The sequence below is a fragment of the Bombus vancouverensis genome, chromosome 13 (assembly GCF_051014615.1).
Source record: "Bombus vancouverensis nearcticus chromosome 13, iyBomVanc1_principal, whole genome shotgun sequence".
NCBI classification, from domain to species: Eukaryota; Metazoa; Arthropoda; class Insecta; order Hymenoptera; family Apidae; genus Bombus; species Bombus vancouverensis.
The window spans coordinates 7,707,513-7,734,051 of record NC_134923.1 but is presented as its reverse complement, the minus strand read 5'-3'; the positions used below and the strand labels follow the sequence as shown (position 1 = coordinate 7,734,051).

At 40.8% G+C, this 26,539-nt stretch overlaps 1 protein-coding gene across 2 annotated transcripts in view; it reads left to right on the top strand.

Moving 5' to 3' along the window:
- The first annotated feature begins 4,276 nt into the window (after positions 1 to 4,276).
- ss (aryl hydrocarbon receptor spineless) overlaps positions 4,277 to 26,539 on the top strand; it is a 160,084-nt gene continuing 137,821 nt past the window's right edge. For both annotated transcript variants that reach the window (XM_033346031.2, XM_033346021.2), the window contains exon 1: positions 4,277 to 4,560. In XM_033346031.2, the coding sequence (XP_033201922.2) occupies positions 4,439 to 4,560 (122 nt within the window). In that variant the 5' untranslated portion in view covers positions 4,277 to 4,438. The remainder of the gene's footprint in view (positions 4,561 to 26,539) is intronic.

Below are 26,539 nucleotides of genomic sequence, written 5' to 3'. Positions count from 1 at the left end.
TACCTTTATACATATCAGAGTTTTGATTATTTCTATACTTTTGCATTCGTTCTTCTTCTTTCCCATTTCTGCACTCGTTCTTACCCTTTTCCATTTTTTGCATATAAAAATTGGCATAAATGTGTAAGCATCCACAGCCTGTACATTATTAAAAGGATAGAGTCGGACACATTAAAACTGGATTTATTGCTAACAAAAAGTGATCGAGACAATCGCGTATGTGTTCCACACATGCAACTTCGATTTCGACACGTGATGGGATAATACAAAGCGCGTTTCAGAATCGTTTTCCCCATGCCGGGCATCGAACATTTTCTCCCAATAACACAGAGGGACCAGCCTGCGACCGGATATCGTGCGATCTAAAACGACGAAGATAAAATAGACCGTCGAATCGCATGTCACCGAGACGTTTCGACCTATTCGCAATCTGTTTTCGGTGAAGCCCACCGTGATATCGGCCGCAATTGCTGAAAAATGTGTGCAACGTGTGCCCAGTGATCGCGACGCGATCGGTTCGAGCTTAATGTCACCCTGATATCGATGACATGCCACGGACCACGGTTACACGACTCGAAATTGCTCGATATCGCTCCTGTCTCACGATCTGATTACACTCACGAAGAGAATCCTCTTCTGATAAGGACTGTGTGTTAGGAACAATTGTACGCGCGCGAAGAATCGCTCGGAAAAATGTTTGGCGATAATCGATTATCGTTGAAAGACGATTGGAGTATTAAGGAAGAGAATGGTCAGATCAGAAAAAGGAATTTTTGTCAAGTATCTATATTTTATAATATAATTAATATATTATAATATAATTATAAGATTAGGAAAATTTTGGACGAATTGACCTTTTTGTGGACTCGCACTGCGGAATTGAGGCAAATAAATAATTGTAAACGATTATTATTGCAAGACGATTGGAATAAGGAAAAGTTAGAAGAAGCAATTTTTGTTAAAGAAGAATCGTAAATTTTTGATGAATTGATAATTTTGTGAAAAAAAGAAACATAGGCTAACTTTATTAGTCAGATAATTATTAGTGAACGAATAGGTATCTAATATTGTGGTAAATATTGATAAAAAGTGTTTCGATAGGTATTTTGAGTTGGAAAAATTAATATTTAATAGATACCTATACTTAACCTGTATTTGGAGTTACGAAGCCACGATGGAAAATTAATGGGTATTTTTTAATGTCTGAATATCTGGAGTATATGAATGAATATTGACGTAATATTTGTTTTTCGTGACGAACCTTTTGCCGGGAATGTAAATCACAATTCTTATAAACTTGTAAATGGAATGAAAAATCCGGCATATATCCTGCTAGATTTTTGTTCAACCTAAATATTTCATTTAAATAATAAATAAAGCTACTTTTTATTATGTTTTATATATATGAAAAACATTGGAATAACTTATGCAATTAATCTGACAGGAATATTGCATAATTTAGCCGTTTACGTGAAAAATGGAATTGCATTTTGCATTCCGTCGGATCATTTCACACCATAACCATATATATAATAACGTCATTAGGCTCAAACAATCGAATTACAATAATTCTATGTATTTATCCTTTTAATTCAGAAATAGAATTTGGAAATCTAAGATAAGATTGCAACATCCGAGAGAAATTGTACCAAACTTGTATAAGCGTAAAATAAATTCGTAAACATCATCAAACAGCTACATTTAATAAAAATCTTACTTTTGCGCTTCATTCTTAACTTTGATCCTTAACTTGATGGAGAATGTGTGGATACCAAAACAGAAAATTCGAAAATCTTCAATCAATATGTGTCTATAGCTCCAAACTATTCAAAATTCAAACTGATCAATTCCATCAAGATCAACCATTCGATCCTCGAATACATACGATCATACGTACACAATAATCGTGAAAAATACAAAAGATAGAGTCTAATCAAAATTTGCCTCGGAAATGTGCAGTCAAATCCACTTGCAAGCTTCAAACTTCTTAATCCCGATCGAACCTTAACCGAAATAAATTTCTTAAGGAATAGCCACAACTCACGATCGAGTGACCAAACCACTGTGGCGCGATCGCGAGCGCGGATAACAGGCCGAAGCGTCGAACATAACGAGCAGTGCTCTTTGGAATATTACAAACGACATCGACTAGATCCAACGAAATTCTCAGCTTCGCGTCCTTGAGCGCGACAGAGAGCACCTGCTGTGCGTAGGAGTGGCCTGTACGCTAGACAAAGAGCGGCGATCACCGATGGAATAGGTGTAATCGTTTAACGCGCACGATGGTATCTCCGCGACCAACGCGGGTTGGGCTGTGTAGCGCCATGCTGGTTGCACGATTGGTCGGCCAGGTCGGTTGGTAGGAGTGGCTATGGCCGATGGAAGGGATGCTGAAAGTGACGGGGCGAATTCAGGGGGTAGAAGGTGGCGGCCGATCCGAGACGATCGCGTCGAGGTTACTCCTCTGGCCGAGGAGGTGAGTTCTACCACCACCAGCCGGCAACCACCACCCGATTCCCCGTTCCGATCTATGCCACGGTCTCTGCTGACTTATGCTACGCCCGGCAGGGCCGCCAGTACACGATACGCTTCTACCAGGCGAACACCGGGTTCTCCGTGGCCGCTCAGCTTCTACCTCTGTCCTCTGCCTCTCGGTTTTCAGCACGGAAATCGTGTGGTTCGCGGGCGGTGGCCGCGAATCCGCGTTTTTCACGCGCGTCGCGTCACCGCGGAGGAAAAAGTGTGCCCGATAAGAAGGGGGAGGGAAACGAGCTGCAACTGGAGGTGGGGGGTGACGTCGTGAGGACGAAGGGAGGGAGTGAAGTGTTCGCGGGTGAGAGAGGGATGCGCGGTTCAGTTTCCGCGTGCACGTGACGCGATTCGATCGAGAAAGCGTGCTTCGAATAATATATCGTGTCGACGATCGTACTGACAACCCTGCGAGTGCAGTGTGTATGCATGGTACAGTTTTGAGGTTAGGACTGAGTTATTGTCACGTGATCGAATGTGAACCCTCTGTATTTATACAAACGTATAGTTGGAGTATACACTGCGTTCAATTAAAGAGCAAGGATATTTATCAAGTGAGTGTTGATTGTGATAGAATCTCCTGGATGAACGCGACGATGAATACGTCGCAACGACGCTGCACACAAGGGGACACGACGTTGCACGAGCTCCAAAATTCGAGAGTAACCGGAGCGGGATCGTGATTGATCGATGTAGTGACATTCGTCGATGTTCGACCGTTTCCGCGTGATGCGCGCGCCAAACGACGGTGATCGACTGTTCCATGTCTCGATTGTTCTCGCTCCGACGAACCAGTGACAGTGAACTCGTAAACGGTCACGAGAGTGTTTGAGAGATCTTCCCGCGCGTTGGAAGATGATTTTTCGTTGCCGTGATCCGACGGGATCCGTCACTGTGTCAATAGTGATAACCCGGTAGCCGATACATAATTGGTTCGAGTTACGTTTTTATCGACGCGGAACTGCGTAACAAGTGATCGACGAGGACAGTTTAGCGCGCGTGTCGTAGATATCGAATTACCATCGAATTCTAACAGCAGTGTTGTAGAAAGTCATTGTAACCTATTTTCGTATTGAAAGGGTTACGTAAAAGGAAGACACGGAAACCGAATTACTATCGAATTTTAATTATCGCACGGTGTTGTCGAAACAATCGATTGTAAATGTACGCGTATTCACGACGAAGATACAAAAATCACCCTACTATTGGATTCTAACTCTCACACAGTGTAGTTAATTGTTAATTGAAACTAATTGCTGTCTGATTTACGTGCGTGTACAAACAAAACACGAAAATCGAATTGTAACTCTCGCACGGTGTTATCGAAAGTGATAGGTTCTAACCTAAAGTTACGCGTATTCAAACGAAACGTTATACAGAGTCGCAACGATTCTCGGTAGTCACGAGCCTCATTTAGGCGCGAAAAGAGGTAAAGAGAAGTGTGCCCATTATCAGTGGTACGTTGTTTGAAGTTGAAGAACAGCTGTCGCAGCTGCATCGTCCCGACGCCGAGCACCGGGATCGAGAGTGGAAAGCTCGACGCCGGCAGCTGGCCGACAAGCCAGTGACAGACAACGATGACGTAGCGTCGGCAAAGTCAAAGAAGAGCGTCACGGTCTGCACGGTGTACGCGCTGGACAGGACCGCCTCGGCGGGGCTGGGGGTGGTTGGGGGTGTTGTCGGTGTCGCTGGCGGTGGTGGAGGAGGCGGAGGAGGAGGAGGAGGAGGAAGTGGCGGTGGTAGCGGGACGAGCATCGGGGGTGGAGTGCAGGGGGTGGTCGCCGGGATTTGTGGACCAGCGAGCGCGTCCCTCGCGGCGACAGATTACGTGACGGCGGCATGCTATCCCCCGGGACCTCAGCTCACCCTGACCGCCTCTCACCCTCAGCCCCACGTCGTTGATCCCGCGATGACGCCCACCTCGGCGCCGGTACCGACTCCGACGACGGCGTCGGGACCCAACAACCCGGTCGCCATGAGCCAACTGGGAACCGTCTATGCCACCAAAAGACGACGTCGAAATGGTAAAAGGTTGGTAACACTGTATCCCATTATAGTGGATAAATGACCATCAATGTATATATGCATATACAATGTATGAATGTATAGTGACTCATGTATCGAAAGTATTGGACATCTATTATAGAAAACTCTATTGATGCTGCAACGAAGCACGGCTGTTGTGATTATAATGGAGAAATACTGGCGCCATCTCTAAATAGATATTTTATTGTACGTCAGGTACTTGAAAGCTAATTTGAGATTAAATTATCTCCTACAAAGTAAGTTAAGTTAAGGTTAGGGATAATGTACAGTAGGGTCAGTCAGCCTGAAGTCGTATTTCGTTATTATACGAGTTTTTATCATTCGTCAACTAGCGCTAAATGAATTTACAAGAGTGCGAATCTAAAATTGTAGGAACGTAAATCATGTATATGAATGAAAGTAAATTGATAAATTTGTAAGATAACGAGTAATCCCGCGTTGATATTCTGAATAAGTATTATTTGAGACGAGGATGTACGTAGAAATTGCAATATATTTATAGCAATGCATCTCTATTGCATAGTCATTTTAAATATATGATACGCGTTAAAAGTAACCCATTTGAATATCGAGGGTCATTAACATAGCGAGTATAATTGGCTGTTTAAATACTTTTGCGATGCTTTCGAAATATATACTTGCATCACATATCTTGTAGCTTCTATGTATGTTTTCAGATTTGTTTCAAATTTGTTTCAAATTTTACCAGTATGATTACAATAGTTGTGCCCCATTTTGCATAAAACACGTAATATATTTATGAAAAGACAAATATAAATGTTCAAATACTTTCGTGAGCAACTGTATATGCGGTAGGTACCTTATGATTTAAAGTAATAATATCTCAATTGGAATTTATCGAACCTTTTACGAAACTATTCCATCGAGATGATTTTTCACGAGATTAGAGTGCATGGTCGATGCTTTCATATGTAGCAATTTAAAGGGTAATTGACATTTTACTATGTCGATGGAGAACACTCTATCCACTCGTGTGCACGAAATGTCGCCGCATTTTATGCATTATGATAATGATGTCGCTTATATAGTTTACTAAATGAAAGGAGAAAATCGTAGAACGAAAGTCGCGTATATACGGGTTTGATAAATTTCATTTTTCGTAAAGCGACGGCCGTAAAACCACGAAAATCACACCGAAGCGAACGTCGTTACGTTAATTGCAGCCGTTTCAGTAATTCAATTTATATCAAATTTATCTTCTCGTTTCTCTCCACACGTCGGCGTCAATTACCAACGTCTTACGTAATATATGACTAAAAAGGAAAAATAGCAATTGTCTGCACCACGAAATGCTGAATGCCGACGACATATTTCATACTTGTTTTCTCGTTACTTGGCTTCTAATTTGATTGTGTTCCCGTTGCTTGGATTATTCAAACGATCGTCCCCGCGCGTTTGTCGTGACTTACTCGTATATATACAACCGGAATAAATTTGGGAAATAAGCTGAGTAGATATCAAGGTGGTGACTTCCCCTTGTTATACGCGTATAGATCTGTTGGAAGGTTTGGAAAACCAACGAAGGAAAGCGGGAAACGTAAGGGTGCTAATTTGTTAGCCATTCAAGAGAACGATAGGCCACGAAGTATCGTGACGCGGCGCATATACAATTCATGTGTCTAAAGCCGGTGCTAATGGGATCGAAGGAGGGTGTTTGCACGTGAAGCGCGTCCAATGGTGGACTTAACGTTCGCCAGTCGTTTCAAAGACATACATTTCATCCGATTTCAAGCCTCGAATAGTCTATAGGCAATGTTTTTCACATGAACACGATCGATTATGCGCTAACTCGACGGTTAGGTGTATGTATAGATCGTAAATTACAGAGCTGAACCGAGATTCGTCATTATTGCACCACGGCGGAACGCTAATAGGAGAATCTTTCATGTCGAATGCCTGTCCACTTTGTAATCGCTGCGATGTGATTGTCGTTGCCTTTGTAACTCTGTTTCTGGAACTTTGTCTCGTTATATTCTGAGATTCAGTGATCTCTTTTTAGACTCTGGATAATTACCCGTATGATTTCTCTCGCAATTTAATGAAATTCATTAAGGAAACATCGAATCAAAGTTTCGAATTTAAGAGAAATAAAGTATCGAGAGTTTCGACGTGATTTACATGTTTAACGATGGACATAGGAGCGTTGGATAGTTGAATAAATTAAAACAATATATCTTGGTGATTGCATCCGAAAGTTTGTACTTTTTTGCGTCTTTCCACGAACGAGCACAACGCGACGTGTTTGTATCGCGGGAATGCTGTTGGACATTTATACTCAGGAAAGTCGCCGTGTAAGATATAAATTTTGGACGAGTTTAATCATCGCTTCACAACTATGTATCGATATTAAACATTCTCGGAGGCACGCACAATTGACATTAGTAGTTTGTTATTCCGATTCGTATCTTTACGAAACAGAGATTTCTTTCGTCTTTTCCCTTTCGTGTCAAATATTTTATCTCTATTTTAGCTATTTTATCTGTAATATTTTATGGATAAAGTATTGGAAAGGAAAGTATTCCAAAACATGTGACGCGAACACGACGAATACGAAGACAAAGCGAGAAGAACAGCGAATTTAAATTGAAAAACAAAGATGCCACGAAGATATCGATAAAACGTCAGTTTTCCTCGGATATTTCGTAATGGCTGATAGGATATTTTAAATAAGAAGGGCAACACGATCCGGCGACTTTTAATTCTCGCGGCGCGCGGCTACACGGAAATGTAGACGAGTGCACGCGTCTTGAACGCGACACTCGCGCTCGCACAGCTATCAGACACGCATAAATATAGTCGCAGGTACGCGCGACACACGATACATATACGTGTGTAATGTTCGATACATCAAGAGAAAGATAGACCGGGGATAACCGGTGCTAAGCTGACAGAGACGGAGTGCGGCACTGATTGCGAATAAGGGGAAGGCCTCTGGCCATGGAATATCCGCCTGAACTTTACTCGAATCGTTTGCATACGTTGCTCGTAATTAGTTGAGATATAGCCGAATCGGCCTAGCTTCCTCGCTTTCCTTTTTTCCCCATTCTTTTTCATCGCGTGACGGTCAGCATCGTTGAATTGGCGAATAGAAATTTTTGGTAGTACGTTGATTTCCATCTTCCTTGGTCCGACGTTCGTTGCTCTTGTAGTTAACTGAGAAGGGTGAGTTTTTAGAAGATGAAATCTTAAGATGTTGGATAAAAGAAGCGTAGTTGAAAAAGTTGATAACCGAAAGAGTTTATCTTGCTAACGACGATGAATTGATCGTCTGTGTCGTTTATCCGCTTAATCTTTAACAGTATATGTGTAAGTTGAAATTTTTAACGTTTAAATCTTCAACATAGGTAAGTTTAGGACGTAGAAATATTCGAAGGTGCGGTTTTGTGATATTTCCATTAAAAAATAAAAATGTTGTTGAAGGAAATATAGAAAGTAAAGCTTGATAATGTAATCTGAGACAGGCTCAGACAAATTGTCAAATATGACACGATCAATTTTAAACTTGAAAGGATTAATTTTCACGCAAGTGTTTGTAGGTGAACTTTTTGAGCGTCAAAAACGATATCGCGCAGGAGGAAATTTATTGGGCCGAGTTTTACAATTATAATCACGATTATTTATCGATAACCGGCCATACATATTCATGATAGTATAACATACATAAAAAAGACGCGTGACATAATCGACCGATAGGGTAATTTAAACCAACAGCGCCGTTTTATTGTAATGACTCACGTTACCCGAATGTATTTTACATTTGTCGATATTTGTATTTCACCGTATTACGTATATTTTTTTTTTCTCCCTCGGCTGATATGTCGGGGGTGAAATATACTTCTCCTTCCTGCGAAAGAACTCGCGGAATGACATTATTTCCTGGATTGCTAATTTGAATAAAACTCCGATTATCAAGGGGATAAAAACGTTCGACATGCTACTCAGAAGTTGAAGCTTTCGCGTATGAACCAAACCCTATCTTACTCGTTGTTTCGCAAAATGTCATTTAACGCTGGTGTGGTTCTCAAACTTTTTACGTTCGAAAAAATACGAACATTAAAACAGTGCTAGACTAGAAAGCATTAAATCTTAATTAAGATTTTCAATATCGTTTGACACCACACAGCTGAATACGCACGTACTCTGGAAGCGTGCAAAAATTACTAAACATAGAAAGAATGTACATGTAATTTGAAAAAGACGAAAAGTTTCTTGACGCAATCCTATGACACAGTATCTTTAAATTTTCTTACTTTAACTCTTCAAACAACCCAATATTCTTTCTCCGAATCGAAGAAATTTTCTAACAGAAAACTAGATAGGAAAATACGATTTGCTGGGAAACAACTGAAAGAACGAGGTTAACTGCACGAATTTTCGTCTGCTTCGAGTTACGATCTCGTAAGAGAGAAGCAAAGAGTTTCATTTGGTGGGGTTGAACTTCTTCGATCGTCTTCGATCCGTAGAATATCCGACGATCGACGATCGTTCTCGATTCGAGTTTCTTGACTCTGAGAGGAACTCGCCGTGCGATCAAAGGGATCACGAGCGAACAGCGTAATGGAGTTTTAAACGGTGTTTCGAGACGTACAGTCGACGATCCTCTTTCTCGTCGCTGCCCACTAGCTTCCCTTTGATACGATAAAGAACAGAGGAACAGAATGAGACCGACTATCCGGCAGAGAGTGGCCCCAGGGCGTTCTGTCTGGTTCGCTCTCTGCTTCTTCCTCGGCTTCTTCAACTCCTACGGATCCAAGGAGTCCTTCCCTCGGGCTCTGATGGACCTAGGCAAACGTAAGTTTTAAGGACGCGCCACTTCTACGCATTTCCTCGGGCTACATGAGGGATTTTGACTCCTATGGCTTGATTCGAGACTTGGATGGATCTTAGAGATTTAGAATAGGTAGAACAGATAGAGTTTTTGAACGATCGTCTTCTTGTTTCTGAGTGATTTGCGAATTTGTTTAATCGTTTGGGTTGGTTTGTGAGGATTTGAGTTTTAGGAATAAATAGGACTTTGTGCCATATCTTTCAGATGTTGTATATTTCAGTTGGACCGTCTGAATTGGAAGATCTCAAGCTGCAAGCGTTTGTAGCGGCACACGAGTCAGGACAATTCAAATCCTGTTGTTGTTTTACCTCGAAGTATCAAGACCGTTAGGTTACAAGTAATGTAAGAATGAATAAACTCTGGGCAAAACAATGTCGCCGCTACATACAACCGCCAAACGTAGACGAATTTTCCGGTTCTCCCCCGACCAGTATAAATAAACGGACGCGATCGCGAGCGAGAGAGATATCGAACAATATCGAAGAGCATCAACGTGTGTAAACGAGTACCAAAGTGATCTACAGAATTTCTCCGAGTATTTATCGGGTATTAATTCCGCAACTTATATTTGTACCAACGACTCACAATTCGTCTGTAATTTATTTATTTATTTATTCAAAAATATATTTGACGGACTGCGACAGCAACATTTCGCCCTCGTTATTTCGCTCAACCTAATAACGACTAATCCTCCACACGTTCAATTCGACAGCATTTCGTTTGATGGCGTTGAATTATTGGTGTTTTACTTGGAATTGGAAATCTTCACTACGAAAGTTTTCATAAATTTTACTTTGTGACAGCTTCCGAGTGAAAGCTGTCGTATCGTATTATATAAAGTGAATTGTTTTATTATTGATATAACGTCACCTGTTATTGAGAAATACCAGCGGCATCAAAATATAAATATACAAATATAAAAGTATTGATTCGAACAGACAGATCTTAATTGATATGTACAATCCTCCGAGACGTGAACCAAAAACCACAAAATTGTAGAGAAGACCGAAGACTATTATGGGTATTTGGAAAAATTCGTGTTTCTACGAGAAGAACTGAAAAAGTTGAATCTAAACGTAGATTTGTTGGGATGATGTCTCGCAATTAGATACGGTGTCTTGGACACCGTGTAGATCCCGTGGTTTACACCTGGTAATTAACATCCTGTACGCGTTACACTCGCGACAGTGCTCAACGAGACAACATCAGGCAACATAATTGCGAGAATCGCGGAAAAGCGATCTCCCGTTTAAACGTTCGATCGCTAACGATCGACGAGAAGGGATGGTGAGCGGAGTTTCCCCAAAATTCCCGAGGGTTCGGGGAAGAAGGTGGCCCGCGATACACGATGCTCACCGTGGCCTAATGACAGCAGCTTCTATAATTTGGAGTTTTTGAGCGAACGGCCAAATTACCGGCGAACGAAGGGATTACTGTTATTACATGCGGCCGCGGACTCAGTCGAAACCTGATTATACTTTAGTCAGTCAGTCTCTCTCCGGTCTTCACTCGTTCGACTGTCAGCTTCGTTCTTGTTCGGCTGAGAAGGGGCCCGATCTCTTTTCAAACGATCCATCAACTACGCACACCATCGAAATTCGCCGACTACTCGGATTCCTTTTCCCTACGCGAGTCCACTTCGCGCTTTTTTAGACCCTTAGATCCTCCCTTCTCTTTCAAACTTTACACTCTTTCAAGTTCTTTTTCAGATTTTTAAGCTTTTCGTAGAATCCTTTCAAAGATCCCTCTCTGCGGTCTTGCAACGAGTTGGAAATTGCGGTTAAGTAGGAAATGGATATCACGAGATTTAGACCGTTCGAATGTTCGCGATACATTCTACCTTTTAATTACTCGGAGCCAGTCGGTCTATCGAGTTCGTCGATTCTCTGATTCCTTGTCTTACGTGAGTTCATTCGCGCTGTTTTAGATTCTCATATCTAGACCGTGGATACTTATGCTTCTATGAGAACTATGAAAATGTACAGAGTGCGCATAATACGAAGAAATACAACGAATGTTTGTATAAATTTTACTTTTTTAGCTGTCCGCGTAAAAATATGAAATTGCATGAAAATCCGCGCTCTGTCTATAGCTTCTCTTTCTCTTCCAATCTTTGCAATTTCGCAAGCTTTTCAGACTTTTTCCGAAGGAGCCCTTCGAAGGTCTCATTATCGAATCCTGCAATGAGTACGAAATTGCGTCCAGTGGGAAAAGGGTATCACGTGATTTCGATTTAGATGGATATTTCCGTTCGAATGTTCGCAACATGCTATCTTTTAATTACACCGGGCCAGCCGAAAGGTCTACTAACAGGCGGCGCATTCGGAAATTGCCAGAGCAACTAAGGAACCATTCACCAAGAGGTCGATGATTTCTTGATGGACAACAGCCATCGTGCCGGGTTTCGGCTGATTTGTTCTTAAGTAATTGCCGCGCATCCTTATGGTCTTCTAACGTGCGTTTATAGCCTTGTAATGAACCTGCTTCTGAGGCCTTTACTCCATTCAGCTGGCTAAACGTCTTCTGGGCTCAAAGCCTTCGCTCTCTACAGATTTTCAGACGGTTTCTTCTCGCTCTCGTATAAAATATAACAATTATCCTACGTTTGAGGATTATTGAAATTACTTTCTATTCCCGTTTCGTTACCGGATTTCTCTCAATTTTTCGCAGAGTTTCGATTAAAAATACTAGTCGATCTCCTCGGTATCACACGGTGTTAGAAGACGGTACATTACAAGCAAAGGTTCGACACGTTACAATGTACGTTCCGTTATAGTGAACTGAGTTTACAATTTTAAGAATGTAATCGTTTGGTATTAACATCTCTTCGTTTATCTTTTTAAACTGATCGCAATGACGATTTTAACGAATATAATATATAATTGATGAATACTGTGCATTCTGACTGACAATTTGGCCGTATAATTAATCTTCAACTAATACGGCGCGAATCAAATCGCTGAATGCTGCAATACTTCATCGGTGTACTAGAAAAGAAGTGGCGCAATTAGGAAAAGTCAATTTTCCTGGAAATTGATCTGGAATCGAAATGGAATGGAAACTATTAATTGGAATACTTTCGTGAGACGGTGCAGTTTGCTCATATTTGGCCCGAATGGAGTAACATTGGGAAGCATAGTTCACGGAAGAGACGAGAGTGCTCGTAGAGTCAGCGAATGGTTTAGATATCGTATGATCGGGGCAAGATTTAATTCCGTAGCCGAAGGAGGATATCGTTTACCTACTTTCTACGTCGCAGCGAGCACACGCTGTAATTTAATAGACTCCCCTCGCGTTAGTCGGCGCCGTGATGCGTTTCGCTCGTGCGAGAGATATGTATAGCCCGAGCCGCGACAAGACCATTATTGCTGGAACACTCATAACTCCCGTAACCAGCCACACCCAGCAGATTTAACACCTCGTATCCAATTATAACGATGCCCCGTGTCACGCGTATAATTGGTGCCCCATTACATATTGCCGTGTCGCTTCCGACCCCGGTCTTCGTATTCCAACTCCTTCGCGACGTTCACTTTTCGCTGTCTCTCAATTCGAGTCTCTTCTCGTTAAGAATGCTGAATATAGAAAATCATCCGATAATAAGAGGAGCTATACCGCAGAAAGTGTGCACTCACATCTTTGTTAACTTTTATGCGAGGGAAACAGAGGTTGACCGACTACAACTGGAACTTTGTTAATTCGTAACATGGTTGTACACGATTTGGTAGAATCGTAGAGGATTAGAGGATATTTTTGCGACCATTTTCGGAGAAGTGGAACGTAAGTAGAAATTTCTTTTACGTAGTAAAATATTATAATGTGGACATTTGGATATTTTTTACGCTCGTCTTTTATCAATAGTCGTTCATATTTGATTACTGTTGAATTTGATGCTAAAATCGAATGAATTAATAATAATGGTTATAACATAATCGCCTTTCTGAATTTTCTGACGTACGAAATTAATCAGTGTCTGGAAGACATTAATAATTCATTCGCTATAATCAAATTTTTCTTTGCTCTTGGGGAAAAGGCTAGCGATTGCTTATCATTTCTCTTTTTAATGAGAATAGTAAACGTTTGGTAGCGATGCAATAATGTAATAATCAAGTGAGATAATCCAGTAACAAGCGTATAAAAGGAATACTGAAAAAGATATCGAAATATATGCACGTAATTTTCAAGTTTTATTACAAAGCATAAAAAAGTGTGAAATCATAGGAGGATACTTTTGTAAGATTTTAAAGAATGATGGCTTTTGATTTAATACACTTCAGAAATTTCATGGAAATTACTTTTGGTTAGGAGATAATTACTCGTTAACTCCGCTCAAACATCATATCAAGCGTACTGTATCTTGCCTGTAATAGTTTCGCCACCAAACAAGAAGGAAACGTATTTCTTGAAAAATCCCTACATCACCTCGATCTAGATCTCATTTTTTACCACTCATCCTGAATTCATTGTCTGTAACCGCATTTTTCGTTGCCCTTGAAACCACGAAGCGAATATTGATCACGATTTTTCATTAGTGGCCGCCGTACCTAATGATATCAGTAAATTGACAAGTTACAAGCTGCAAGTCATAGATTTCCTGATTTTCATACAAATATTACAATGGTATAACTCATACTTTGGAAAGATTATCGAAAATAGCAATCAACTTAATGCGAGATTCGTGAATTTCCGTTGTTTCTTCAACTTGTACCAAATTCCTTGACATTACGATATTTATCGATACCGATAATTTGTGACTCGATCGAGTCGTGAAATTTTATCAACGATATTACCTCAACCGCACCGGAAGATAATAACATAAGAACAAAAGCAACATTGTAAAATAACGAGAACATGAAACGATTCTCTCGCGTCCTTATAAAAGATTAAAACTCCGCTTCACCCGCAGCTCATTTCCAACAGGAATAAATGTTTGTGTTCCCATTCGAATCCCTGATTGTCTATTGTAAATAACGTCCGGTCCACGTAGAAACAAAGTTTCCACGAAGGATACCGAAAAGAGGGACGAAGGGTGGAGGACGAGTCGATTAAACAATCGGCAGGACGCGCAGTGCATCTTCCACCCGCGATCAGGGCTGCTGGGCCCAAAGGGACCCCAGCCAGTGGTGAATGGGCCGCACAGCAAGGAATATCCGTCCTCGCGGTTACGGCACTGTGAATAGAGCCATAACGAAGTGAAACGTGCAGGTGAATTTATGCCGCAGGAACGGACGAGCGCTCCGGCATCGTTCGCCTCGCCTTTCCTCTTTCGTCCGCTCGAAAAGTCTTCTGACCGTGCGGAAAAAAGCGCGCGGAATTAATTGAAGCCCCAACGACCGCTCGGAATTGCTCATTAAGCCTCGTTAACTGCCCTAATTTGGCGATCGTACGGATGACTGGTGGAAAATAATTCGCCCGTAAAAGCAACGAATCTTTGATTCAGGTTCTCGAGTTTCAATTTTTCTTTGAAAAATTATATCGGATATTTCATAATTTTTCAACGTTTGTCACGGTATCTTCGAAGCGTCTAATTTTTATTTCCAATTTAGAAAGTTTCAGTTTGAAAAGGACGTTTGGTAGAAAGAAATAATCTTCTCGGCTGTGCGATCTTTAGAAATTTTCTAATGGAATAGTGAAATCAATTATCGTAAAGGAGGAAACGGTATTATTGAGGAGAATGCATCGCGAGAAATGAGTGAAATGCGCGAAAGGATCGATGACAGGCGGAGAACGAGATGGAATCGGAGATTTCGTGGCGAAACAAGCGGCCCTGGCCACGAACGATGCACCGATCCGGCTTTGGGCCTGAGCTCGGGGCGAGCTGGTCCGGTACGGCGCTGTGTGTTTAACTATTCAATAATTCATCCCTCCATTCATCACCAGCCAAGTGTAAAATTTATCTTATTTTTATGTATTGGCCCCCTCCAGCTCGCCACCATGTATCAACTTCTTATTAGCCACGATTTGTTTGGCGCGCGCGGCATCCCGTCCTCTACCCTCCTCCACTAACCGATTTTTGTCCGTGTCCGGTAATAACGATGGCAATCCCTGCCGTTAAACCGTTTGATCGATCATCGATTCGAATTTTTTTCCATTGTCAGCCGTTCGTTGATCGTCCTTAAAATTCGTTCACCACTGGTTCCCAATCGCTATGGATTGGTGAGCTAATACAGAGTGATGCAAAAGTAATACCAAATACAAAGATAATAATCCTAAAGTTTATGTTAAAATACCGTAGCGGACTATCGCATTTTTCACTCATTTTTGTATTCAGTTGTTTCTTAGGGATAACGATAAAACAACGAAACAACTAATTTTGTAATAATTTTAGTTGTTGGTAGTTTGAATTCGTTCGAAGTGGTTGTTATGTTAGTAGAATTGTGTTTTTCTATTACTCGGACTTGATTTGTTATTTTAATTATTTTCACGGCCGAGATATGTTCTTTACTAGTCGAGTATTGTATGTAACGTAAAATAAAGCTATTAAGAATAATGAAGCATAATTATTAGGTTGTGAATATTCATGCACATGTGGAAGTTTCATATTTCGATGAGCGTAACTAAAGAAGTAGAATTTAAAGAGAGGTTTGTTCTGTTACTAATTACTTATTATAACAAGTATATCTGCCACGCTGTTTCCAGTTTCTTAACAATTATCACGTACATTTTTTTCATACACATTTTTATACAAACTAAAGCCAAAATCAAATTTTCAACTTTCTCAACTTGTTCAATTTCTTATCGTCTTGTATGGTCAGATGCGGTATATCTACAAAAATATTTTTCTCATGTGAGATTTTAACTTTGAGATTGTGAACGATAAAGTTGTCGAAAAATGAAACAGTTACGTTAATTTGTTAGGAGAACGCGCGAAATCGCAAAGGAGATACATATATTATACAGATGGATTTTACTTCGAATTTTCAATGAAAAAATGGCCACCTGAATTTCTTAATGGTCACCGGAATACGAAGCAGTCGGCATTTGGGTCGGCGAATATGGCAACGACTGGTTTCGCGTAACTGTTCATCAATCATTGAACTAAATGCGCATAAATTGCGCTAGAATGTTTTCCAAACGACCATCCTCTCGCCGATCTACTAAATCTTGCCAACAAAACCGTGGCAGGAAAACACTTTTTAAACGAATGCACGCCTTCTCTCTACCAAGCTATTAATTGTTTCTTGTACCTATCTACTTTAATGAACTGATATATTTATACCGTCCTCAGCCATGCATGGCAACTCGAACAACTTATGGTAAAAAATATGTTAAAAAAGGGTCAATCTCTGTAATTTCACTTTCTTCACTGTTGATGACTTTTTGTATACCTTTTATTATAGAAGTAATTAAATTTAGAGCTAAAAGTATATATTTCTCTGAGTTTTTGAAAGTGATATTCAAAATGAAAACATTATGTTTTATATTAAGATTTATTTTCGCATGTAGGATAACTTCCTGTGAATGATCAATTCTCATGGAATCAAGCAGTGATCAAATTCGCGTTTGGTTCTAACGAGTTGACAAACTCGATTTTCTTTCTATTTCGAATCCCTCTGACTTCGCTCTATTATCACAGATTACCACGCTTACTAAATTCATTCATAACACATGTAACGGCACATGAGTCAGAGGACAATTCAAATCATGTTGTTTTGCCTCGGAATATCAAGATCGTTAGGTTACAAGTAATGTAAGAACAAATAGACTCCGGGCAAAACAATGTCGCCGCTACATGCAATCGTCGAATGAAGACGAATTTGAGTTTTCTGACTCTCCCCCGGCCAGTATAAATAAACGGACGCGATCGCGAGCGACTCAGTACATATCGAGTATCTAACAGTATCTAGAGTATCTACGAGTATCTTATCGAGTTACGCGACGAGCATTAACGAGTATTTATTCCGGGATTTTATTTTGCGATTTATACTTCGTATTAACGACTCACGTTTACGGCTCTATATTAATTTATTATTTGAGATATATTCGACGATTACAACAACGAGCAATCTCGCCATTAAACCTCACGTACCTACCTCCTTTTCACATAAACATCTACACACAAAACCGATCAAAATCGAATGAAACAAAGTACGTGTTAAGCCCAGCTCGGAGCTAAACTGTCAATAAGAAATATCTCCTTTCTTAAAAAAAAAGAAAAAAAAAATAGTCCATTTTCCGCTCCACATATCGGTACATGCATATTTTATTATCGGCCAGTACAATGCGAATCAAAGGATGGAATATATTGAACTGATAACCAGTTTGGTCCACGCACCGGTTCAGGTCCTCGATCAATCGACCGTGTTTTCGAAGCAGATCGTGCACGCACGCGCGTATCTGTTTAAGAACGTCCTTCTTCGAAACGGCCTCTGTGTAATTACGATCATCAAGCCCTCTATCCTCGCGGTGAGAAAAACGGATGCTTGAAAAACCAAATGACAGCCTCTGGTGACGTAATGACAATGAGGTGGCCGCCTTCTGGCACCGGAAGTACCTGCTACTCGAGGACCAGACACCAGCGGTCGGTGTCATACGCCATATCGTCTTCTTTTTTCTCTCTCTTTTTTTTGCTCTCTTTTTTTCTCTCCTTTTTTTCTCTTTCTCTTTCTCTTTCTCGGTGCGTAACGAATAAATGGCTAAATTGCCGAGGAACGAGGCTAATTATCGAGCTTCGTGGAAAAAAACAAGGATCGGTCGGTTTGCGTATACGTTCGGTCAATTTTGGAAGTTCGACTAGCATGATTACTGGCTTTCGGGATGAAACGTCCGACGATTTCCTTCGAACTGACAGGAGGAAGCGTTCTAGGGGTGAATGGAAGCGGATGTGCACGTCTTAAGGACACGTTTGGTTCGGGTATCGAGCTGTAGAACTATGGCGGAATGGAATAATTTTGTTTATCTGGACTGCTTTTATCGCAATGGACTTTTAGTTAATTCGTTTGCTTGTTGCTACGTAAGTCTTTATTATACGTGAACGAAAGGTACGCATAATAGGTAGAGTGCGGCTATTTATGCAGATGCATATCTTCGTGAATGTAATTTAGAAAAAATGAGATCCGAGTAGAGAATTGTTTTATTCAGTAAAAATTACAAGGGATATTACACTTCCGATATTTTACCTATTATTCCGTATTACGTGTACGCTTCGTATTTCTCCCGCAAATGCATCAAAATTTGCAGTGTAGTAATAGGTAATGGCGAAGATTGATGAATTTCTTATTGCATGAACTCCAATTATGTAGTTCATCTCTCGGGGGATTCAAATAATGGAATTCTACTGTATGCTACTTTCATCTAGATATGTATCTATAGATAGGAATAGTATTCTTCGTGTTGTACATCTGTTTTTAATAGGGGGTTTCAGGATTGAAAGTTTAATTAATAAGGAAAAGGGGGAAGGGAAAGGACGCATGTACCGTTTCGAGGAAGCGGGAGGATGTAATTTCGTGGAATACGCGAAATAATTATCGAAACAGCGCGATACGAGGGCCGGTGTTCCGCTATTTCGTGTAATTAGTTTGTCGACGGTATCATTAGTTCGAGTATCGTTGTTACTCTTCCTTCGTGGACCTTCATTCGATTCGCACATTGTGCCTCGTGTTCGCTGGTCGGTATATCCTGACCTCTTTTCCCGCTGCCAAGGTGTGGCTGTGTTTTTAGAACACGGTGAAGCCATACCGTCGCAATCGACACGCGTTTCGATTCTCTTCTTTCGATCCAGAAGAAATTTCAGGTTGAATTTTTTTCAGTTTTAATCCGTCCTGAGAATTATTTACCTATTAGCAAGAAGAAAAAAGAATAAATAAAGTTGACGTCCAAACGAAGGCAACCGTGCAAGTTTTAAGTTGTTTCTATTTGCACGTTCCTAATAGCGATATACGTTTCGAAATATCTACAAGAATAGAGAACAATAATTATGTTACAAATTACTACAATCATCATAATAAGCACCTGCAGAATTCATTTTGGAATTTATTATTATTTATGTCACTTTACTGCGACAAATAACCTTGTGAAAATAAGCCATTTATTTTTCACAACGAATAAAAGGAGATAGCTTTAACCGCCTATTATAATTATACTATTTAACTTGTAAGAAGCACGTGCCAGTTTAGAAAAATTACTTTACTACCGCTCATAATAATAAAACGGCACATAAACGACATTTTATGAAACAATATCGAGCATCATCATGTCAAAACAAAAAGGACATCGTCCTTTAAAATTAAAAGAAACATAATTTTGTTATACGTTAATGAATAGCGAAGCGGTCAATTATTTTCTACTTCAAATCACTTTGCTGAAAAATTAAATTTTCTCAATCGCATCGCTGTTGATGCACGAAACAGTGAATAAGTTAAGGGCTTCTCGTCTCGCACATCATCTCACAGCCCATCTCATAGCTCATCTCATAGCTTGAGAAAGTTTTTATCGTAGTTTTTCTACGACCTATCAGACCTTGGCGAGGCAAAGCGGCTCCCGGTCCTCGACAAGTCGGTCAGACCGTCATCGTCGTCGCTGCATCCCCTTCATTTCGCTATCCGCTCGTTTCGGTAGAATTTGCATTCAAGGAACGCGAAATTGGGCGGTGCAAAGATAGAGCTAATGCTCGCGGGGCGGACCACCGCGCCGTATAAACACAGGGTAGTCGATGCCTTTCTGGCTTCATCATCTTCGCCCTGTGTATACGCGGTTGCGTTCGACTTTCCACCAGGTTGATGCGCGGCCCGCGAGAATTGCGGGATCGCGAGATTGCGAGATTGCGAAATTGCGAACTCCAGCAACGTTTCAAGTTTTCTACCACAAAACTGCTATTCTCTATTTTTCTATCGATGCACGCCTTACGTATCGTTAGATACTCTCTTCTCCCTTTGAAAGAAATTTACGCAAAGCCTGCAATTTACGACTACATTTTTGCAAATCATTCTCTCGGAACGTGTAATGAAATTACTAAATTAAATACAATATCATTATCGGTACAACGCACGTGAAGAAGCGAGTCTAATTTTCAGTTTCTACGGACTTTCGTATTTTACTTTGTAAAAAGCCACAGGAAAAATCGCAAATCAATAATTATAGGCGCGTATAGTAAAGTAATCATAGAACAGACGATACGAAATAATGTTTTATTTATTTTGCTACGTTGGAAAGCTCGGTCATAAAAGAGTCGAGATTTTTCTCATTTCTCGAGTCTATATCATTTCCAAATGAAGTGATTAATAAGCGATTCTTTGTCTGAAACTTTCCAGTATTAATATCGCCCATGTTCCACGAAATGTTCGTTTCCTGTTCTATTAACGACAGTCATATTTAAACAGTTAAAACTATTTTCTTCTTTTTCTGTTATTTTCAATCACGAAGATTCCGTGTTACCTTTGTCGGGATATTTTTATGCGATTGTAAGTTTGCTCGTTAATTGAAAGAACTCGAAGAACCTACTAAGTTGCGCATAAAAAATCCATGGAAATTACCAATTACGGCGTAACGTGACTTTTTAAAGAGACAGCATCGGGCAACGAGCTGGCGATTCGTACGAAAAAATACGATCGTCTTGTCAGAAGGATCGCGTGACGTAGTTAGTTGGTACCGATCGTCGAGGAATTAAATGTTAAGATCGAGATGACAGTGTATTAAAGCGTTTTACGATAAACATTCGGTCGCCGTAGGGAAGATGGAATCCTCGTGCACGGTAGGAATTAATTAATGAAAAGGCGACGCGCTACAGATTGGCGTGAAATTGCCGGTTCAGCGGGGCCGAATTCGCGGTAAATACCAATATTCTGTCGCGGTCGGAATTTCGAATAAATATGAACGCGTCGATCAACGTATCATTTCTATGCTAATGGTACCGATAGGCCGCCGCCGCCACTCTGGTGTTGCCTGCTTAAAGGCCGATTTACACGTACTTGAATGCCGGCCCGTGTTGCGGTTTTGTAATTACGGCAGCGTAATAAACACCGAATAACAATCGAACTCGTTTCCCCCTATTAGTTCGTTACAGTTGCAAAAACAAGGATCTGCGAAACGAGCTGTTTCCGATACGTATTATAGGCGAAACAACAAGTTGTAGCGGCTAATGGCGCCCGGTTCGGTTATTTTCATAAGAAAATTGTGACAGTCTGTCGAACAGGCGAAATAACAACCTCCGTGCGTTTTTGTCAAGGCAATCAAATTGACAAGGTTTTTGAAAAAGTGGTAATTCGTATATTTTAAAGATGATCTCAGAGAAAACGTGGGAACTGTGTTATTATGGTATCGAATAAAAGGTAGACTGGTACTTTTGAAAAGTTGCGAGTGGACAAAAACGATTACAAAATTGCCATTTCGATCGTTTTCGATATCCGACGATTGTTTGAAAATATCCACGAAAAGCCTACGCGTATACCATCGATATTCAGCCATCGATATTCAGCCATCGATAGCCCGCAACAAAACAACTCGGAACATCAAAAGTAACATTAGCCGCAGTCTGCATCATCGGTTTGATGGCCAGCTTTTATCCGATACGCCAATTTGTTGGTCGGACACACCGGAGACCCTTAGGTCCAAATGTGTATCCGGAGATGGGCGAAACGTGCGTTCCACGTTCGAAAAGCCGGTGATCAAGGGTAAAAATGAAGTCTTCTCTCCCGCGCAGACTTGTCTCCTGGTGATATGTAAATTTCTGCGGTGCATATCGCTGTTACAAATTCGAAGGCAGAGCTGGAGGGGGAGGGCGAAGAGAGATCGGCCCGTAGCCCCAGCGCCGACTTTGTAGACGTGTAATCTTCGGAGCTAGCCACTAGGCGGGGTAATAACACGCTCGCGATCACAACGTCGGGGTATCAAGATGCTAGCCAGCGGAGCCGTGCACGTAGCGCGAAATCGGTAGCAAGTACCTAACAGGTGAAGAACTCGGAGTGATTTTCTCTTATGGTGTGTTCGACCGGGGCCAGATCGGCGTGTTAGCGGCGTTTATTTTAACCGTTTCGAGCCGCGATACCGATTATTACGATATTACCGTAGGTGTGTCGCGAGCCTGCGGAATTGAATGTCGGCCGATCGGTCAGCCGAGGCTTCGTGGGAGAGATTCGAGATTTGCACAGGAATTGCATCCGCTGAGAATCTCAGAACGATTCACTGACAGAATTTTTAAGGAGGCTCCGAGGATACTGAGAAGAGAAAGAAACGGATTGGCTGCAAGGTAAAAGGGAAAAGAATGAGCAGTGGCAAGGGAAAGGTCCTTGAGTAAAGTTTTATGTGCACTGTAGTGGCTGTGTGCGAGTAGTATAATCGTGTTTAAGTAGGTTGAACAATTTTTGGTCAACTAATCGAGTCGATTTAATTCGAATAATTCATATATACACACACTTGGTACGTTATTTAAAACGATCATACTAAATTCCAAATTTTTATACGGTACATGTGTGTTTTGAGTAATCAGATTTGAATATGTTAATTTAGACGTTTTTGCGATCAGGTTAGCTTAATCGTTGGAGAATGTCCGTGTCATTTGACCAAAGATAAACGCGTGGACAACCTCTGTTTAAAAACTTCAACTTAAATCGCTGAAGTGGGTCGACCGATTGTCAGTCGATGAAGCAAAAATTACTTAATGTAAACGCAGTTTATGCGACAAGATCGTCGACAAATTCACGTAAAGAGACTTGCTGTCCCTACAAAAGATCAAGTACGTGATCGTCATATCGTTTTCTCTCGCGTGCCGTAGAAGCATCGTTCGCGGCTTGAAAAACGCGCCGCGCGCCCGCTGCGCCCGTAATTTCGGAATTCTTCTAACAGTGTAAACGCCCACTTGATGTTTTCGATATCGTGTAATCGTACGGAGCGGCCTCGCGGGACAATATTATGTGCCGTAACGTTCGTATAAATTTTCGAGGGCGAGGTGCCGCGTTTTTGCCGGTCGATCCGTATTAATTAGCATAATTTCAGGCGCGCTGTCGGCTGGCAGGTGGGACAAGAGCGAGCTCGTTTCCGGCAGCCGCCGCCGTCACCCAGCGACTTGATTTATTTAATAAAATTACAGACGGAAGAAAAAACGCGCTCCCGGGCTCACGTACGCGATCGCGACGCGATACGAACAGGATCCGTGGATCCCTGATCGATACTTAACAAAATAACGGTAATGAGAATAAATTGAATAGCATGGGTAAATAACGCAGGGTAATGCGAGTAAATTAACGTGCCGGATCAAACGAAAGTAATAATTGATTACGCTACACGAGTTATTGGTATATAATCGATGCATGAACAACGTAATTACAATACGTACGAAGATGTTATAATCGATCAAAGGAAACCGATTGATGCGATGATTGCTTGATTGTAGAAATTGTTGTACCTCTGTTTGTTGGTGGTAGTATGTTCATGGGAAATGAGATGAAACGATGAAATCACGAAGAACTTATTAGTATATTAAAGTAAAATGTCTAATATATAAAATTACCTGTTATTCTCTCTAACACTTTGAAAGAAATTTTACAAATTTCTTTTCCTACTAAAAATTCTTACAAATATTCCTCCTGACCAATCGCTTCTCGAATAATCTGCATCAATTATCGTATATTTTATGACATTACCAATTGTCTTAATATGTACTTAAGAACAAAGACATATTTTCTCAATTGTCCAATAAGGATCAGCATATATTATTTTGCAGATCTGTTGACTGCCGTATTTATTACAGTTGCTTGAGATGGAATGGAAAACACGTATCTGTTTATGTGTGTGAATAAGCAGGTTCCTTTGTCAGTTCGATGGACTTTCGTGGAAGGGTATTAAGATCGACATCGATTCGCAGAGAGAATGAAATCAATTTATCAGCCGGGCTGCCCGGGCTGACGAATGCGTTTCTGAACGAGGCAACACCCACGCGCGGGCCGGTCGCGCGATCAATGTTGTCAGCGTAATTAATTCGCTGGCATTACGCACACAGCAACTCGCGAACGATTAACAAATCGATTTATTTCGCGTGTGCTGAGGCCTCGGCTTCCAAACCCGTGTCTTTGCGCAATTGTTCAATGCGACGCTGTGAAATTTATCAGCGACAGCGTTATCGGTATCGATCGTAATTTTTGTACGTAGATGAATTAAATGGAATTAGCTAAGATTCGACAGCTGAAAATTTAACCTTCAGATTTGTACAGAATAAACTTGTGCAGTAACTTGTATAAGATACTATTTGTACGGACATGTTTTTCAATATGACAAGCACAGGAGAAAAACGTAACATGTTCATTTTTGTTAATTTTTTTTGGTAGTTTCACGATTATATGTTTCTCGCAGATAGGTGATATGTCTATGAGATTTTAAATAACTGTACTTTACGGAGAAACGCCGCTCCAAATGATAAGAAGAAAAGCGAAAAAGAAATAGGCGTGAATGGACACGGAAAATTCGTACGTATTTTCTTCCGTTCGCGTTTATTCCAATTGTTTTTGTCATCTGGTAGTCGATCGCTTGAAAAATCGGCCGCTTTTAAGAATAATCGGTAGACGCGGTTGCAACATGATAGTCGCGCAGCGGTGTACGCAACAGTTACGCGACCGATCCGGTGTCGCCATTTTAGAGATTTTTCCGTCAGTTTTTTTTCTTTTCGCTCGAATCTCTATGCTTTCCATCTACTTTCCTACGTTGCTTCTACGATTCTCAAGAAATCTTTAATTTAATCGTAATGCCATAACATCCGCATTAGCAGATGAATAAATTACTTATCATCGAAGAATTGATCCTAAATTTTTTGGTTGGTAGTGTACAGTGCACACATAATAGGCAAAAATATACACATTTCCCAAAATATAGTACTTCTCTGTAGTAGTATTTAGTAAGTAAAATAATTTTCTATCTAGCTTCTATCTACCTAATTCTATCCCCAAAAGATTAATTTGCATATATATCTACAATCTACTAATTTCGTATCCGAATTATGGAATTAATAAAAGAAACGGAGTTGATCGGTTTAACTTCTGTTTATTCGTAGATTCGAGCGCGCTGCTTCTCGTTGGAGATTTTAATGCCTGCACACAGTCCACTAGACACGATCGTGTTCGATTTTTCATAAGACAAATCTTAATCAATTTCCTCCGGTCATTTTTCCCCCATCCTGTTGTAAAACTTCATTTAATATAACGATCAATTTCCAATTATCTGTTCCTCGATAAAAGCTTAAGTACATCCACCAGCGAACCCCGTTATCTTCGTCAAATATCTCAGATAACGACGTCATCGTTCGGACATGTAGTATCTGCCATTGAAGAGCAAACCGAAGCAAATGGATAGCTATTAAAAAGCAAGCGGCGAGGATGGCCGGATAAAACGCGTAGCAGGTGTAACATAAAATGCAACGGGCTTTGGTAGAAGAGAACTCCAGTTTAGGTTCACCGAACGACTCGAGTTCCAGCGCGAGAAAGAGTCGCGTTTCGCGAATCGGAGGAGTACCTTTACCTGGGCTGGCCTGTTGCAGGAACTGCAATGACTGCTATACGATCTACATACCAGCTAATAGGTGTAGCTAACCGGAAAAAGAGAGTCACTCGACCATTCGATGTCCGTTTGTTTACATAGACGTGAGTGGCGTGTGCATTTTTATAGGGAGGATCGGATATCGGGGCGTCGAGTTAAGTTACAGTTGGCCTTTTCTCTCCTTTCTATCGTTCCCTTCTCTTCTAAGCTTCTCCCTCTCATTCTCCTAACGCTTAACCCCTTCCCTTTTACTTTTCGTTATTACTTTGTTTCTGGTTAGTAAACGCTGGAAATTTGTTGGACGATTCGCATTCGATGTCAGCAACATTGATATTGTACTTTGCGATGTTCCATTTTTGCCTCGATTCCTTTACGCTAGCTCTATTTTGTAGTATCCTGTGAATTTTCTTTCTTTCGCTAATTATATTTTAACGAGTTTACTAGCTTTGCCAATTTAGACACGTTGGTCGAAGCCGTTTCTATATACTGTCACTCTTATTGGATCTTTATGAAACCTTTATAAACAAAGAGATACGAAAATGGATAAACGAAACTCGGAAGATCGTTGAGAAATGTTTGCAGAAAATTCTGTAAAGGACAAGAGTTTCTTAAATGTTACGTTGATCTTCTTCTTGGACAATAAAAATTGAAGACTAG